We start from the raw sequence: 15,634 nt of genomic DNA, 5'->3' as shown, positions 1-15,634 counted from the left end.
GAATATTTGCATTGTGTGCCCCCCTCCCAACCTCTCTTTTACGCTGCTGCTACTCTCTGTTTATCTTATATGCTTAGTCACTTTAACTATACATTCATGTACATACTACCTAAATTGGCCTGACCAACCAGTGCTCCCGCACATTGGCTAACCGGGCTATCTGCATTGTGTCCCACCACCTGCCAACCCCTCTTTTTACGCTTTTGCTCTCTTCATCATATATGCACAGTCACTTTAACGATACCTACATGTACATACTACCTCAATAAGCCTGACTAACAGGTGTCTGTATATAGCTTGCTACTCTTTTTTCAAATGTCTTTCTACTGTTGTTTTATTTCTTTACTTACCTACACACACACACACACACACACACACATATCTTTTTTTGGCACCATTGGTTAGAGCCTGTACGTAAGCATTTAACTGTAAGGTTTACACCTGTTGTATTCGGCGCACGTGACAAATAAACTTTGATTTGATTAGAGCTAAATGTGGAATAATTGTAAATGTATAGTTCTGACTATGCTCTTGAAGAGGTGATGATATTAATACGAAATAGTTGTAACATTTACTAAACCATCCCATCAAAACGGCACGTTGTTGTCAATGGTTTTAGAAGAGCTGCGGCGTCTCCTTGCACCCCAGCAGCCAAATCGAATGCTCTGCACCGTATTGTGACGTTTTAGTGATAACGACCTATATCTGTCAATCAACATTCCACCTTATTTTCAAAGGCCTCACACACATTCAAAACAACTCTATGTATGTGTCCCAAATGCACATGATTCTTTATATAGTGCATTCATTTTGGTCAAAAGTAGTGCACTATGTAGGGAATAGGGTGCCATTTGAGACGCAAAGGATGGCTTTACAATACAGCGCTATAGAGATTCTATCTATATTTAGCCTTTTCTTTTCCAGTTGAATTAAATGGATTAGTTATTGTTGTATGTTTAACATAATTCAATTTTCATTTTGCTTGATTGAGATGATTTTCTACTGGTTACGGTTAGCCCACTGTTGGGCTTTGACAATGCTCTTGGCATGTAATGTGTGGACACATATATTGATTTGTTGCCAGCTGAAAGCTCCTGTAGCCTTGGTCAGTGTTTGAGCTCAGAACCCGATGATGGTTTGTTCAACACCTCATGTTGTTGGGGCCCTTGCTCCCTGTCATGTTACCTCTTTGTCCTGAACATTTTTTGTTATAAATGTCTCAAATCAACTATTGTTTGTCACATGCTTCGTAAACAACAGGTGTAGACTAACAGTGAAAGGCTTACCTATGGGTCCTTCCCAATAATGCAGAGAGAAAGAAATTAGAGAGATACTAGAAAAGTAAAACATGTAATAATAAAGCTAATAATAAATACACAATGGGCAATGATCAAATCAAATCAAATCCAGCTTTATTTATACAGCACGTTTCAGACATGGAACACAATGTGCGTTACAGGGGGGAAAAAACGAATGAAAACCATGAAAATAAAACTGAAATATTTACTACACAACTAACATAAGATGATCAAAAACAAAAGAATAACAATAAAAATTGAACGACTCAAAAGCACCTGAAGGAATGCGAAGCTTAAAAAGATATTCCAGAGGCTGGGGGCATGGTAACTAAAGGCTGCCTCTCCATGCCTCTTGGTCTTACGCTTTAGGATAGTTAAAAAGGCCAGTGCCGGAGGACCCGAGGGACCTGACATGTATTGGGGGGGTACACCATCGTGGATTCATTTAAAAACCAATTTGTTTAAAAACCCATCTTAAAATGTATTCTAAAACTCACAGGCAGCCAGTGCCGAGGCCTTAAAACCTGTGTAATATGTGCTCCCCGTCTATGTGCTCCCCGTCTGGTCTTGGTCAGTAGCCGACCAAGACCAAATAACAGCTGGGATTTTTACCTGGTGTTTTATCTTTATTCCACGTCATTTAAAACGTGGCTATATACACGGGGTACCAGTACCGAGTTGATGTGCAGAATTACGAGGTAATTGAGGTACAGTTATACAGTACATATAACTAGGAATAATGTGACAGATAATAAAACAGTAGCAGCAGCGTATGTGATGAGATGAGACAAAAATGTGAGTATGAAAAAGGGTCAGCGCAGATAGTCTTAAGGCCTGGGGGTAGAAGCTCTTCAGGGTCCTGTTGGTTCCAGACTTGGTGCATCGGTACCGCTTGCCGTGCAGTTGCAGAGCAGTCTATGACTTGGGTGGCTGGAGTCTTTTTAGGACCTTCTTCTGACACCGCCTGGTATAGAGGACCTGGATGGCAGGGAACTCAGCCCCAGTAATGTACCAGGCTGTACACACTACCCTCTGTCTTGCCTTGCGGTCAGATGCCAAGAAGTTGCCTCACCAAGCGGTGATGCAGACAGTTAATATACTCTCTCCTGAGGCTTGAAGCTTTCGACCCGCTCCACTAGAGTCCCATCAATGTGAAGGGGGGCGTGCTCGGCCCTCGATTTCCTATAGTCCTCGATCAGCTCCTTTGTCTTGCTGACGTTAAGGGAGATGTTGTTGTTCTGGTACCACACTGCCAGGTTTCTGACCTCTATAGGCTGACCTCTTACAACCCTATAGGCTGTCTCATCGTCATCGGAGATCAAGCCTACCACCGTCATCACATCGGCAAACTTTATGATGGGGTTGAAGTTATGTGTGGCCATGCAGTCATAAGTGAACCGGGAGTAAAGGAGGGGACTAAGTGTTGAGGGTCAGCATGGCGGATGCATTTTTACCTACCCTCATCAACTGGGGGCGCCCTGTCAGGAAGTCCAGGGTCCAGTTGCAGAGGGAGTTGTTCAGTCCCAGGGTCTTTAACTTAGTGATGAGCTTGGAGGGCAGTATGGTGTTGAACACTGAGCTGTAGTCAATGAACAGCATTCTCACATAGGTGTTCCTCTTGTCCATGTGGGAAAGGGCAGTGTGGAGTGCAATAGATATTGCGTAATCTGTGGATCTGTTGAGGCAGTTTGCGAATTGGAGTGGGTCCAGGGTGTTTTTTTGTGTTTTTTTTCCATTAAAAAATATATATATATTTCACCTTTATTTAACCAGGTAGGCTTGTTGAGAACAAGTTCTCATTTGCAACTGCGACCTGGCCAAGATAAAGCATAGCAATTCGACTCATACAACAACACAGAGTTACACATGGAATTAACAAAACATACAGTCAATAATACAGTAGAACAAAAGAAAACAAAAAGTCTATATACAGTGAGTGCAAATGAGGTAAGTTAAGGCAATAAATAGGCCATGGTCGCGAAGTAATTACAATATAGCAATTAAACACTGGAATGGTAGATGTGCAGAAGATGAATGTGCAAGTAGAGATACTTGGGTGCAAAGGAGCAAGATAAATAAATAAATACAGTATGGGGATTAGGTAGGTAGATGGGCTGTTTACAGATGGGCTATGTACAGGTGCAGTGATCTGTGAGCTGCTCTGACAGCTGGTGCTTAAAGCTAGTGAGGGAGATATGAGTCTCCAGCTTCAGAGATTTTTGCAGTTCGTTCCAGTCATTGGCAGCAGAGAACTGGAAGGAAAGACGACCAAAGGAGGAATTGGCTTTGGGGGTGACTAGTGAGATATACCTGCTGGAGCGCGTGCTACGAGTGGGTGCTGCTATGGTGACCAGTGAGTTGAGATAATGCGGGACTTTACCTAGCAGAGACTTGTAGATAACCTGTAGCCAGTGGGTTTGGCGACGAGTATGAAGCGAGGGCCAACCAACGAGAGCGTACAGGTCGCAATGGTGTGTAGTGTATGGGGCTTTGGTGACAAAACGGATGGCACTGTGATAGACTGCATCCAGTTTGTTGTGTAGAGTGTTGGAGGCCATTTTATAGATGACGTCACCGAAGTCGAGGATCGGTAGGATGGTCAGTTTTACGAGGGTATGTTTGGCAGCATGAGTGAAGGATGCTTTGATGCGATATAGGAAGCTGATTCTAGATTTAATTTTGGATTGGAGATGCTTAATGTGAGTCTGGAAGGAGAGTTTACAGTCTAGCCAGACACCCAGGTATTTGTAGTTGTCCACGTATCCTAAGTCAGAGCCGTCCAGAGTAGTGATGCTGGACGGGCGAGCAGGTGCGGGCAGTGATCGATTGAATAGCATGCATTTAGTTTTACTTGCGTTTCAGAGCAGTTGGAGGCCACAGAAGGAGAGTTGTATGGCATTGAAGCTCGTCTGGAGGTTAATTAACACAGTGTCCAAAGAGGGAACAGAAGTATACAGAATGGTGTCGTCTACGTAGAGGTGGATCAGAGAATCACCAGCAGCAAGAGCAACATCATTGATGTATACAGAGAAGAGAGTCGGTCCAAGAATTGAACCCTGTGGCACACCCATAGAGACTGCCAGAGGTCCGGACAACAGGCCCTCCGATTTGACACACTGAACTCTATCAGAGAAGTAGTTGGTAAACCAGTTGAGGCAATCATTTGAGAAATCAAGGCTGTCGAGTCTGCCGATAAGAATGTGGTGATTGACAGAGTTGAAAGCCTTGGCCAGGTCGATGAATACGGCTGCACAGTAATGTCTCTTATCGATGGGGGTTAGGATGTCGTTTAGCACCTTGAGCGTGGCTAAGGTGCAACCATGACCAGCCTTGAAACCACATTGCATAGCGGAGAAGGTACGGTGGGATTCGAAATGGTCGGTAATCTGTTTGTTAACTTGGCTTTCGAAGACCTTAAAGACTGGGGTGTCTGGGGTGATGGTGTTGATATGAGCCATGACTAGCCTTTCAAAGCATTTGACGGCTACAGATTCAAGTGCTACAGGGCTATAGTCATTTAGATAGGTTACCTAGGTGTTCTTGGGCACAGGGACTATGGTGATCTGCTTGAAACATGTAGGTATTACAGACTGTGTCAGGGAGAGGTTAAGCTGGTGGCATATCAGGATATTTTATAAGCGTCCGGAGTAGTGTCCCTCTCCTTTAAAGCAGCAGCTCTAGCTTAGCTCAGTGCGGATGTTGCCTGTAATCCATGGCTTCTGGTTGGGATATTATGTATGGTCCCTGTGGGGACGATGTCGTCGATGCACTTATTAAGGAAGCCGGTGACTGATGTGGTAAACTCCTCAATGCCATTGGATGAATCCCCAGAACATATTCATGTCCGCTCAAGTGAAACAGTCCTGTAGCTTAGCATCCGCTTTATCGGACCACTTCCGTATTGAGCACTTCACTGGTACTTCCTGTTTCAGGTTTAGCTTTGTAAGCAGGAATCAGGAAGATAGAGTTATGGTCAGATTTGCCAAATGCAGGGGAAGGGAGAGCTTTGTATGCGTTTCTGTGTGTGGAGTAAAGGTGATCTAGATTTTTTTCCCGTCTCTAATTGCCACGTGACATGCTGGTAGAACTTAACTAAGACGGTTTTGAATTTTCCTGCATAAAAATCTCTGGCCACTAGGAGCGCCTCCTCTGGATGAGTGTTTTCCTGTTTGCTTATGGCCCTATACAGCTCGTTGACTGCGGTCTTAGTGCCAACATCCGTTTGTGGCGGTAAATAGACAGATACGAAAAATATAGTTGAAAACTCTCTTGGTAAATAGTGTGGTCTACAGCTTATCATGAGGTATTCTAACTCAGGCGAGTAGAACCTCGAGACTTTCTTTATATTAGAGATTGTGCACCGGCTGTTGTTAACAAAGAGACACACACCTCCTCCCTTGACTTTACCCGATGCTGCCGTTCTGTCTTGCCGAGGCATAGAAAAATCAGCTAGTATATTATCCATGTTCTTGTTCAACAGACTCCATAAAACATAGCACATTACAGTTCTTCAGGTCCCGTTGATAGGATAGTCTCGAATAGAGCCTGTCCAGTTTGTTCTCCGGTGCTTGTATGTTCGGCAATAAAATGGAGGGTAAAAGGCGCTTTATGTACTCGCCGACTTAGTTTTTCTGCCAGGGTTCCCACAGGTCGGCCTCTCTTACACTCTCTTGCCTTTTTCTTTTCTGAGCCTCGACGATTAGGGCCTGGCCCGGGGTGAGCAGTATGCATAGCCGCGGGAAGTAGGGGTGCTGAGGGTGCTGCAGCCCTTCCTGAAAAATCGTGAATAAAAATAAATACAAAATATTAGTGATCGCTGTTCTGATGTCCAGAAGCTCTTTTTGGTCATGGGGAAACAATGCTGGAAACATTATGTACAAAAAAACATTACGACCAGTGCAAAAAAATTTTTTTTTAATTGAAGAATTGGTCAGGAGCCCATAAAATGCGCATTTATAGACTCTGCAGTTCTGCGTGTTGTCTTTTGTTTTGTTCAACTCACCATGTGGCCAACAAAAAAAAGATGTTCCGCTCGTTCATGAGTAAAATTGAAATACATTGGAAAGTCAGCATGTTATCAACTTAGATCTATCCATAACTTAGTCTCCATAATGCCTTTTTCCCCCTTCTTTTGTTTCTGTCTTTAGGGAAATCTCATTGAGACCTAGTTCTCGATCACAAGTGAGCACAGACCAATACACACACAACGAAAAAAATACACACATTAAGTACAAAATATACACATTAAGGAAGAGCCAATCCATCAAAGCATGTGTAGTCCTCCTGGCAAAGTTTGATGTGGTCCATCGCATTCACTGTAAAGTGGCTAAGCAACAAATAATCTCTGCATTTTGTAATGCTGTATCGGCCTTGGGAGACTTGATTTAGCATCTCTGGATTAGATGCCGTCCCCACCACATAATTCTCTATTAGCTGTTTACAAGACAAAGATAATTGCTGAACATAGCACAGACTTCTCCTGTTTGAAGGATTTTCCAGGAATCTTCCAATATTCCTAGCGGGATTTCTGGAAAACCTGGCAACCCAACCTGCAATCACATTATGCTGGCTTGCAAAGTGATGTTTAATTCCTAATTGCATCCAGCTAGAGTCAGGATATCTAACAGTTTTTGTTATTTCCTTTCAATTAAGACCTTCATTTATCCATCAGGTTCAAGGGAGGAGCGAATACCCACAGGCGCTCAGTCCTCCGTGGAATGAGATTGATACATTTAAACTGGAACAACCATTTCAGTAACGGGTGAAAAAATTAGTTTAAAAAGCACAAGGTTTAATCAATCAATCACTCAATGTACATGCAGAAACATATTTTTCTTCATCAACCTGCAGTAGAGCATGCTGGGAAAAAAGTAAATTGTTATCATAACTTTAAAAAGTCAGTACCACCTAAACATTTTAAGTAATAATTACTTTTACTTGATTTTCAGTTCATCTTAATATAAGTATTTGAGTTAAAAATGCCTTGAGGTTTACTGTGTGTGTGTGTGTGTGTGTGTGTGTGTGTGTATCTATGTGCATGTGTATTGTGTGTGTGTGTGCAGGATTATGTCTGATGTCTGCTGGGAATGTCCTGTCAACTGTGGAGGAAACAACACATTAACTGTGGCAGTTGTCATGGAAACTGGTGAAGGAGCACAAAAATAGCAAATATAAGACAGTCGCCTGTCGCTTATTATGTCACTGTCGTCTGTTCATCAATTATGTCATCTCTATTACATTGTTATAAACTCATTTTGTAAAACTGTCTTGTTTACACTGAAATAATGGCTTCACATAATCATGGTAACCACAGTCATGATTCTCAACATCAAATGTGACTTTTCTTGAGCATTCTTCGTTTCCCCCTTTCCTCGTCTCACTACCATATTTTTTTTATCCTTCTTTCCTGTTATCGTTCACACGTACAGCAGGTTACCTGTCTGTCGTGCTCTGCATAACTACACGGAGGAGTGAAGTTATTCTGTCAGCTTGTATATGCGGGGTGCGAAAAATAAAATGCACTGTCTTCGTGTGTTGTTTATGTTCATTTTCCCTTCGAAAGGCTTGCCGCCGCAGAGAGCCAGGGGTCACCGGCTCTCTGCGGGGGTCACCGGCTTCAGGGGTCACCGGCTCTCTGCGGGGGTCACCGGCTTCAGGGGTCACCGGCTTCAGGAGCAACGCAGGGAAACACTGCCTTTTCATTTCAAAGACGATTGAAATTAGTAGCTGAGGTCGACGGCATTATTATCATTGTAATTATCAGCCACTCACCGTTGAGCACAGGCCTGTAATTACAAAGTTATCACGTGAGCTGCGGCTGAAAGAGAGTGACTATTGGTGTGTAGGATTAACCTAGTCAGTTCATTTATTAATGCAAAGAAGCAGAACTAAGACTGGTTAAGTGCTCGTGATAGGTTGAGTGATGACAGCGCACCTGCTTCTGAAACCTAGAAAATAAACGGACAAATGGCATGTGTAAATAAGCAAATGTTAAATAAATAAATGCATGTGTAAATATAAACGGATTTGAACAGGCATGGCAGTGTAGGGTGCCAGTCAAGCCATGGTGTCATTAATTGCCACTGCCGGCAAAGCACAGTAAATGAGCACTGACTGTAGATCAGGTTGTCCTGTGGTGCAGCACGAAGTTCACATCATTAGTCTCTCTCACTCACTCACGCACACGCAAACACACACACACACACACACACATAGATGATGAGTCATAATGCTTTCAACTTTGAGTTCGGCTTTGACTAGAGTTTGATGTATTTTGGGATTTTGAAGAAGACGAGACATATGGATATTCTTTCTCTCCCTGACTGTGAAAAGACGCCGTGTGGCTGGGTCATTTATATTCCTCACACGGTATCCTGACCCCCAGTCTCGCAGCCGTCCCAGCATGCTCCTCCAGTCCAGATAACCATTGAATTAATGTCCAGGTAGGAGCTCCGCCGTGGGTTGCCTAGGAACCCGCGTTTGGCGAAGCAAGCGACCTGCTGATAGGGAGATAACAGTGTCCCTGATAACGTCTCAGCGCCAATGATGGCCTGGTGCTTATCGCACTGCCGTCAAAAAAGTGTCAGCGACTAGCTCCCAAACAGGAACTCGAGCTTACAAGAAACTGCAGGGAGCACATGACTTCGGCTTTCCTACGAAGGTTGTAAAAGATGATGTTTCACCCTCAGAGTAACAATCCTAAAGCCCTGTACTGTTGTCATTGCTTTGACAAGTTAGTTAACCCTTTCCCAGAACTCCATTCTCCTCATATGTCTGTCACTGCAGTACATGATCTGTTTGATGACAGTGTGTGTATGCTGTACGTGTGTTCCCTTCTAGACGGAGTGTTTGGAAGGTGCCTGGAGTTACCCGGTGCGGACCTGTACACCTACGATGCCTCCGCCTCTGCTCTACAGCGCCTCAGGACTCTCCTACAGAAATTGGCCCACAAAGGTGCGTTCTGTTTGTCCGCCTGCGTGCCTGCTTGTCTCTCTGTCTGTCTCTTTGTCTTTGTGTGTGTGTGTGTGTCTGTTTGGTCTGTTCGTCCTTCCAGACGTTATAATTATGTGAAAGCAAGCCCAACGTTCAAGCTGCAAATGTGGCAAAGAGGTAAAGTACAGGTAATATACCACATACAGGCCATTGTTGTGCCCTGATCATATAACGGCACCAGGAATCTAATTGGCTTGTATGATTGTAGGACATTTGGTGCTAATTACGTGGATGAGTGACGGTGCTGCATGCGGCGTAATTGCATTAGACGGCCTCTCCTGCTCCATTAATGGGAGCACGGCAGCTAATGTGCTTGTTGAACAGGGTAGATACAGGAGAACAGGACACAAAACAGGCCCAGGGATGTCCTCAAACAACAGGAGAGAGAACACAGTTGAAACATCTCCAAATGGATCTCCATTTTTGCCGATTTGGATCGCCAGGATTTTGGCATTACTTCGTTCTCTAGATATTACTCCGGTGTACAGTATGTCTCCCTCTTTCATATGTCTCTGTCAACCTGTTTTCCAGATGACGCTACTCCATGTGTGGGTTGTACAGTTATATGGGTTGATCTCTCTCTCTCTCTCCCTCTCACACACACTCACTTTCCTTCTCTCTCTCTCTCTCTCTCCCTCTCACACACACTCACTTTCCTTCTCTCTCTCTCTCTCTCCCTCTCACACACACTCACTTTCCTTCTCTCTCTCTCTCTCTCACGCACACACTCACTTTCTCTCTCTCTCTCTCTCTCTCTATCTCTCTCTCTCTCTCTCTCTCTCACACACACACTCACTTTCCTTCTCTCTCTCTCTCTCTCTCTCTCTAATGTTCTTCCGCTGTCTGTCATGAGTGGCACATGGAAGTGACCAATAGTTTGGTGCCTCCAGCCAGGACCAGAGAAGCCTTTTAATTGACACAGTGTAATAGCAAATGGATTCACTAGGCCAGTCAGTTCACGCTCTCTAGCGGAAGTCTATCCAATGGAACTAAATAAAGGAAAGTGTTAGACAGTTGATTGTTTAGGTTTAGCATTTAGGTTTTACCAAAATAAACATATGCTTTAATTCATGAATGTTTTAAATTAATCAAATTAAAACTAGATTTGTAATTTCATGTCTCATTCACATTTATGCAACATTTATAACATCCAATATCATTATCCTCTGTTAGTCCTGTAGCCAGATTTCATCACAAGCATCTGCAACTACAGGCTGTCACAGCAGAGGGCAGCAAATACCTTCAGCACTAACCTCTCTCAGCTAATTGGCTTTACAGGCCACTCTAAGCGTAGCCTTTTTATAACAGGCGTAAACAACTGTAGAAAACCATTTTGAAAAAGCATTTGAAAAAGCGTGCGTCCGTAGGAAATGACAAACGCAGTAATGAATATTAGGAACCGTGTGAGACCACAGCATTTATTGTAATGACTTCTCTGAAATAAACGGATGAGACCGAGGAGGATGAGAGGGCGGATGAGAGGGAGGACGAGAGTCCGTTTGTTCAAGCTCTATATCCAGGTGTTAATATCTCTGGAATGTCTTGTTGCCGGGAGACGTTTGTCTGTGTCTGACTGACGTTGTGTTCAAATGCAGACTGAAAGACAGGAGACATGACGTCACCCCTCCATCACACACTTGCGATGGCGCTGCACAGTCTCGGGTTCCAGTTCAACCCGGCTCAGTTTTGCTTGCGCTCTGTCTCTTGGAAACATATCTAAAGACTGAGTGGCGTTCTCTTCAGACGAGTCAGTCTACGCTTTGTTGTGTCTTGGGTCTTATCGGCTTAGCATGGCTCCTTATTGAAGTGTCTGTCATCTTTGAGATGTTTAGTTCAGCTCCCCTGTTGAAGAGCAGACAGAGTGATTGAGACTATTGTACTGTAACCTAAATGGAGTAGAAGAAAAGATGAGGAGGGGGGGGGGGAATTCAATTGCATCGATTTGCAATAAACTTTATTTTGCATCGGAGTCGCTGTAGACGAAATCATGCAATCTAATCTCTGCACACAACATCCAATGTCATTAGATCAATAGAAATTGACCCCGGCACAAAAAGGGTTTATTTTGTCTTCGTGTTCCTTGCTTTGTTTGGCTGTATCCCTACTTGGAAGGAGCATTGTCGGCTATTACATTTTCCACATGCCGCCTTGGAGTGCAAGACACTGTCATCCACTGCAAATGACTTTTATATTAGACTGTACCGATGGCGCTGTGCGCCGAGGCGACTATGGGATTCACAAAGTGCAAACACAGTGTGTCCGTACTTCATATAGCGAAACTGCAAAGCATTCAAGGCGTTTGGTTCAAGGTCTCTCCGTGTGTGTGTGTGTGTGTGTGTGTGTGTGTGTGTGTGTCAACCTGATCTACAGACAACCTGATCTACAGACAACCTGATCTACAGACTACCTGATCTGTGACTAGAAGCTTTGCTAAGCAAGGCTAAGTGATAGGTGAAATCCATAGTGACGACAAAATTGACTACAACCACTTAAAGTCAAATTTGAAGTGTGTGAGAGGAGGAGAAGCATATATTCCTTTAGAGCCAGGGAGCGTTACCACTTAACCACAGGCTCTGGCTATCTGTAATAACGACTAGGGTCCCTGCTCTACAGTTGGTTGACCCTTCAGCATCACCTTGATCCATGTGCAAAGCAGAGTGAATTTTCACTTCCTCTCAAGGCAAGCAAATTAAGATAATGCATTGTGACATTTGCATCGGATCATCTAGTCAGGGAGATGCAATGAGTACAAACAGACCGTATTTAATTTCAGCACCACTGATCTTCCTCCTCTCCGGAGGTTCCATGTACTTAGGGTATATGTGTGTCTTTGTGTTGAGGTTTATCTTCCACAACAGCAACACATACAACCAGACCTGGGTTCAAATCCCATTTGAACTCTTTCAAATGCTTTTATAATTCAGATTTAGCCTGCCTGTAGTTCCGGATGGGTGGATTTCGCAGTTTTGTGCCTATACTATAGGTTCCATTGCGCCAGGCAAGCTCAATTAAACCCAGCGAAAGCATTTGAAATTACTTCAAATATCATTTGAACCCAGGTTTGCATACAATATGTCATTTCTCACCCACACTCTGTTACACATACATTACATACGGTTTACAAAGATGTATACATATACACAGACTCACAAATGTCGGCTACATTAAGCTATTTTACAGCTAAGCTAATAGTGCCAGCTGTATTTTGTGTTAAAGATTTTTAGATCTGGTACTGGTATGGGAATATTGGGTATAAAATGAGAGCACCTCTTGAGTCAGAACATGTACTGGTTGGACTGTTCTCAGTCCACAGTTGATTTGAGCACACCGTGTGGGTTTCTATAAATGGGAATGCCCACTGCTGCAACAGTGCTCTGATGAGTGCTATTGGGTGATTCTCATCAAACCAGTTTTAAACACGTCTGCAGCTGATTTTGTTACAAAACGTGCAATCGTCATTCTCAAGACGTAAGATTTCAAGTTTTTGGCAACGTGTCTTATTTTCTATCAGTTTTACATTTTCGCCAGATTTAAATCATCAGGTCATTTTATACAATCTTGCTTTAGAAAAACCTAAGTTATTTGAATACAACACAAAATATGTTACTGTAGTTTGTCCATAAATAATCCAAATTGTATAGTAGTTCAAGTTTACAGTAAACTATAATATGTATTACGTAAAAACAGTGTCTTTGGACGTGTCTAATTACCGTAATTCCTTTTCAAGGTCCTGTAAAAATGACAGTTTTTTTTTATAAATACCTTTTTATTTCCCCATAATATATCATCTAGAGGAGTAGTCCTTAGGTGAGCACAAGTTAAGATAATTATAAGTTAATTTATTCGCTTATATGCCTTCAGAATGAGGTTCTTATTCTCAAACACCCCCATTTACCCCACTTGGCCTTCTCATTACCGAAACGGCTAAAAAGCTCAAATTGGGAAAAAGTCAGAGAACCATTACCGTACCAACATGGAGGCATAAATTGACTTTAGTGATGTTTTCAAATGCTTGCACGTCTCGTAATGTCTGTCTCCTATCATTTACAGATTGAGCTAAGGGCCTCTCTGTACCGAAACCCACATTTGTCATTACCACGTCATTTTTGGGTAATTAGAACCTTCATTTCGGTAATGATAATAAGCTCATTCTCGTGTATAGTCACTGGGTATGCTGTGCTTTTTATTTATTTACTAGGACTGCTCCTTAAACCTATTGTATAGATCTTTGGTAATACAGTTATTTGATTAAGTAGGGTTGTCAATAAATATGGGGTGCATAAACCCCATTTAACCAAATCGGCAGTTTGTGTTTCAGAGCAACCCCACCACTTAAAGGAGGATATCCTTCATGTTGACATGTGCACCTGTACGAAACCCACATTTCGCATTACCACCATACTGTTGTTTGATATCCCAAGACAGTTGTTGGCCAATATGTAAGGTTTTTTCAGATACTTTATAGGCATATTGTGTTGTGCCATTTGCCCAAAGGATCCCATTGAATCCATAAATACATCTGAAATAACTTACAACCACAAATAGCCATGTCATAATACACCGATATTACCTGTAAATGATTTATTCCCCCAAATAAGTCCACTTCTGACTTTTGAAAATGCATGCATGTAATTACAGTACGTATAGTTATGCTGAAATTGGAGGTATTTTAGTCAACTGCATTAAGATCAGTGATTTTAGTATCTTGCAATGTCATTTGGGATTACTTAATCTATGATAGAGATCAGTACAGTTTTTGAATGGCAAACTATGCAACACTCATCCCAAAACATGCGGTCTCATCTCCGAAAACCTGCTCATCATTACTGTATGCACCAATATATAGGAAATATTAGGAAAAATCAAAATTTTGGCTTCATCTGATAGTGTTACGGTAATGATAAAAGAGGTTATGTGTTACGGTAATGGAATATACTATATGACCAAAAGTATGCAGACTCCTACTCGTCAAACATCTCATTCCATAATCATGGGCATTAATATGGAGTTGTGTCCCTCCTTTGCTGCTATAACAGTCTCCACTCTTCTGGGAAGGCTTTCTACTAGATGATGGAACATTGCTGCGGGGACTTGCTTCCATTCAGCCACAAGAGCATTAGTGAGTTCGGGCACTGATGTTGGGCGATTAGGCCTGGCTCGCAGTCGGCGTTCCAATTCATCCCAAAGGTGTTCGATGGGGTTGAGGTCAGGGCTCTGTGCAGCCTAGTCAAGTTCTTCAACACCGATCTTGACAAACCATTTCTGCAAGGACCTCACTTTGTGCATGGGGGCATTGTCAGGCTGAAACAGGAAAGGTCCTTCCCCAAACTGCTGCCATAAATTTGGAAGCACAGAATCATCTAGAATGTAATTGTATGCTGTAGTGTTAAGATTCCCCTTCAATGGAACTAAGGGACTTAGCCCAAACCATGAAAAACAGCCCCAGACCATTATTCCTCCTCCACCAAACTTTACAGTTGGAACTATGAATTGGGGCATATTTGTCCGTCGGACTGCTAGATGGTGAAGCGTGATTCATCACTCCAGAGAATGCCTTGCCACTGCTCCAGAGTCCAATGGTGGGGAGCTTTACACCACTCCAGCCGATGCTTGGCATTGTGCATAATGATCTTAGGCTTGTGTGTGGCTGCTAGGCCATGGAAACCCATTTCATGAAGCTCCAGACGAACAGTTCTTGATGACGAACGTTGCATCCAGAGGCAGTTTGGAACTTGGTAGTGTTGCAACCGAGGAAAGACCACTTTTACACGCTTCAGCACTCGGCGGCCCCATTCTGTGAGCTTGTGTGGCCTACCACTTCGTGGCTGAGCCGTTGTTGCTCATAGATGTTTCCACTTCACAATAACAGCACTTACAGTTGACTGGGGCAGCTCTAGCAGGGCAGAAATTTGACGAACTGACTTGTTGGAAAGGTGGCATCCTATGACGGTGCAGAGCTTTTCAGTAAAGCCAACATACTGCCAATGTTTGTTTATTTGAAATTGCATGCCTGTGTGTTCGATTTTATACACATGTCAGCAATGGGTGTGGTTGAAATAGCCGAATCCACTCATTTGAAGGGGTGTCCACATACTTTTGTATATATAGAGTATACATTACGAAATACATTTTAATAATTTAATTTTAAATATTTGTATTTTCATTGTTATGTTTAATTCAGGCCTGTTCATGAGGGGAGAAATGTTAAAAAGTTTTAGAAATTGATTTGTTTATAACTTTTTTGTTGTTTTTGCCATAATAATAATTTTTGAGTTGGTAGTTTTAGAAATGGTGGTAAAATGCATAATATCTGATCAAAAAACATAATAGTAAATATGAAATAG

The 15,634-nt window shown here is 42.7% G+C and overlaps 1 protein-coding gene across 1 annotated transcript in view; it reads left to right on the top strand.

Moving 5' to 3' along the window:
• Positions 1–15,634, top strand: part of ptprn2 (protein tyrosine phosphatase receptor type N2) — a 255,259-nt gene that overhangs the window by 47,124 nt on the left and 192,501 nt on the right. The window contains exon 3 of the mRNA XM_029661555.2: positions 9,138–9,251. Coding sequence (XP_029517415.2) covers positions 9,138–9,251 — 114 coding nt within the window. The remainder of the gene's footprint in view (positions 1–9,137; positions 9,252–15,634) is intronic.

This window comes from Oncorhynchus nerka, linkage group LG6 (genome assembly GCF_034236695.1).
Source record: "Oncorhynchus nerka isolate Pitt River linkage group LG6, Oner_Uvic_2.0, whole genome shotgun sequence".
In the NCBI taxonomy this organism is placed as follows: domain Eukaryota; kingdom Metazoa; phylum Chordata; class Actinopteri; order Salmoniformes; family Salmonidae; genus Oncorhynchus; species Oncorhynchus nerka.
The sequence above is the reverse complement of the archived record's forward strand: the minus strand, read 5'-3'. Positions and strand labels throughout refer to the sequence as shown.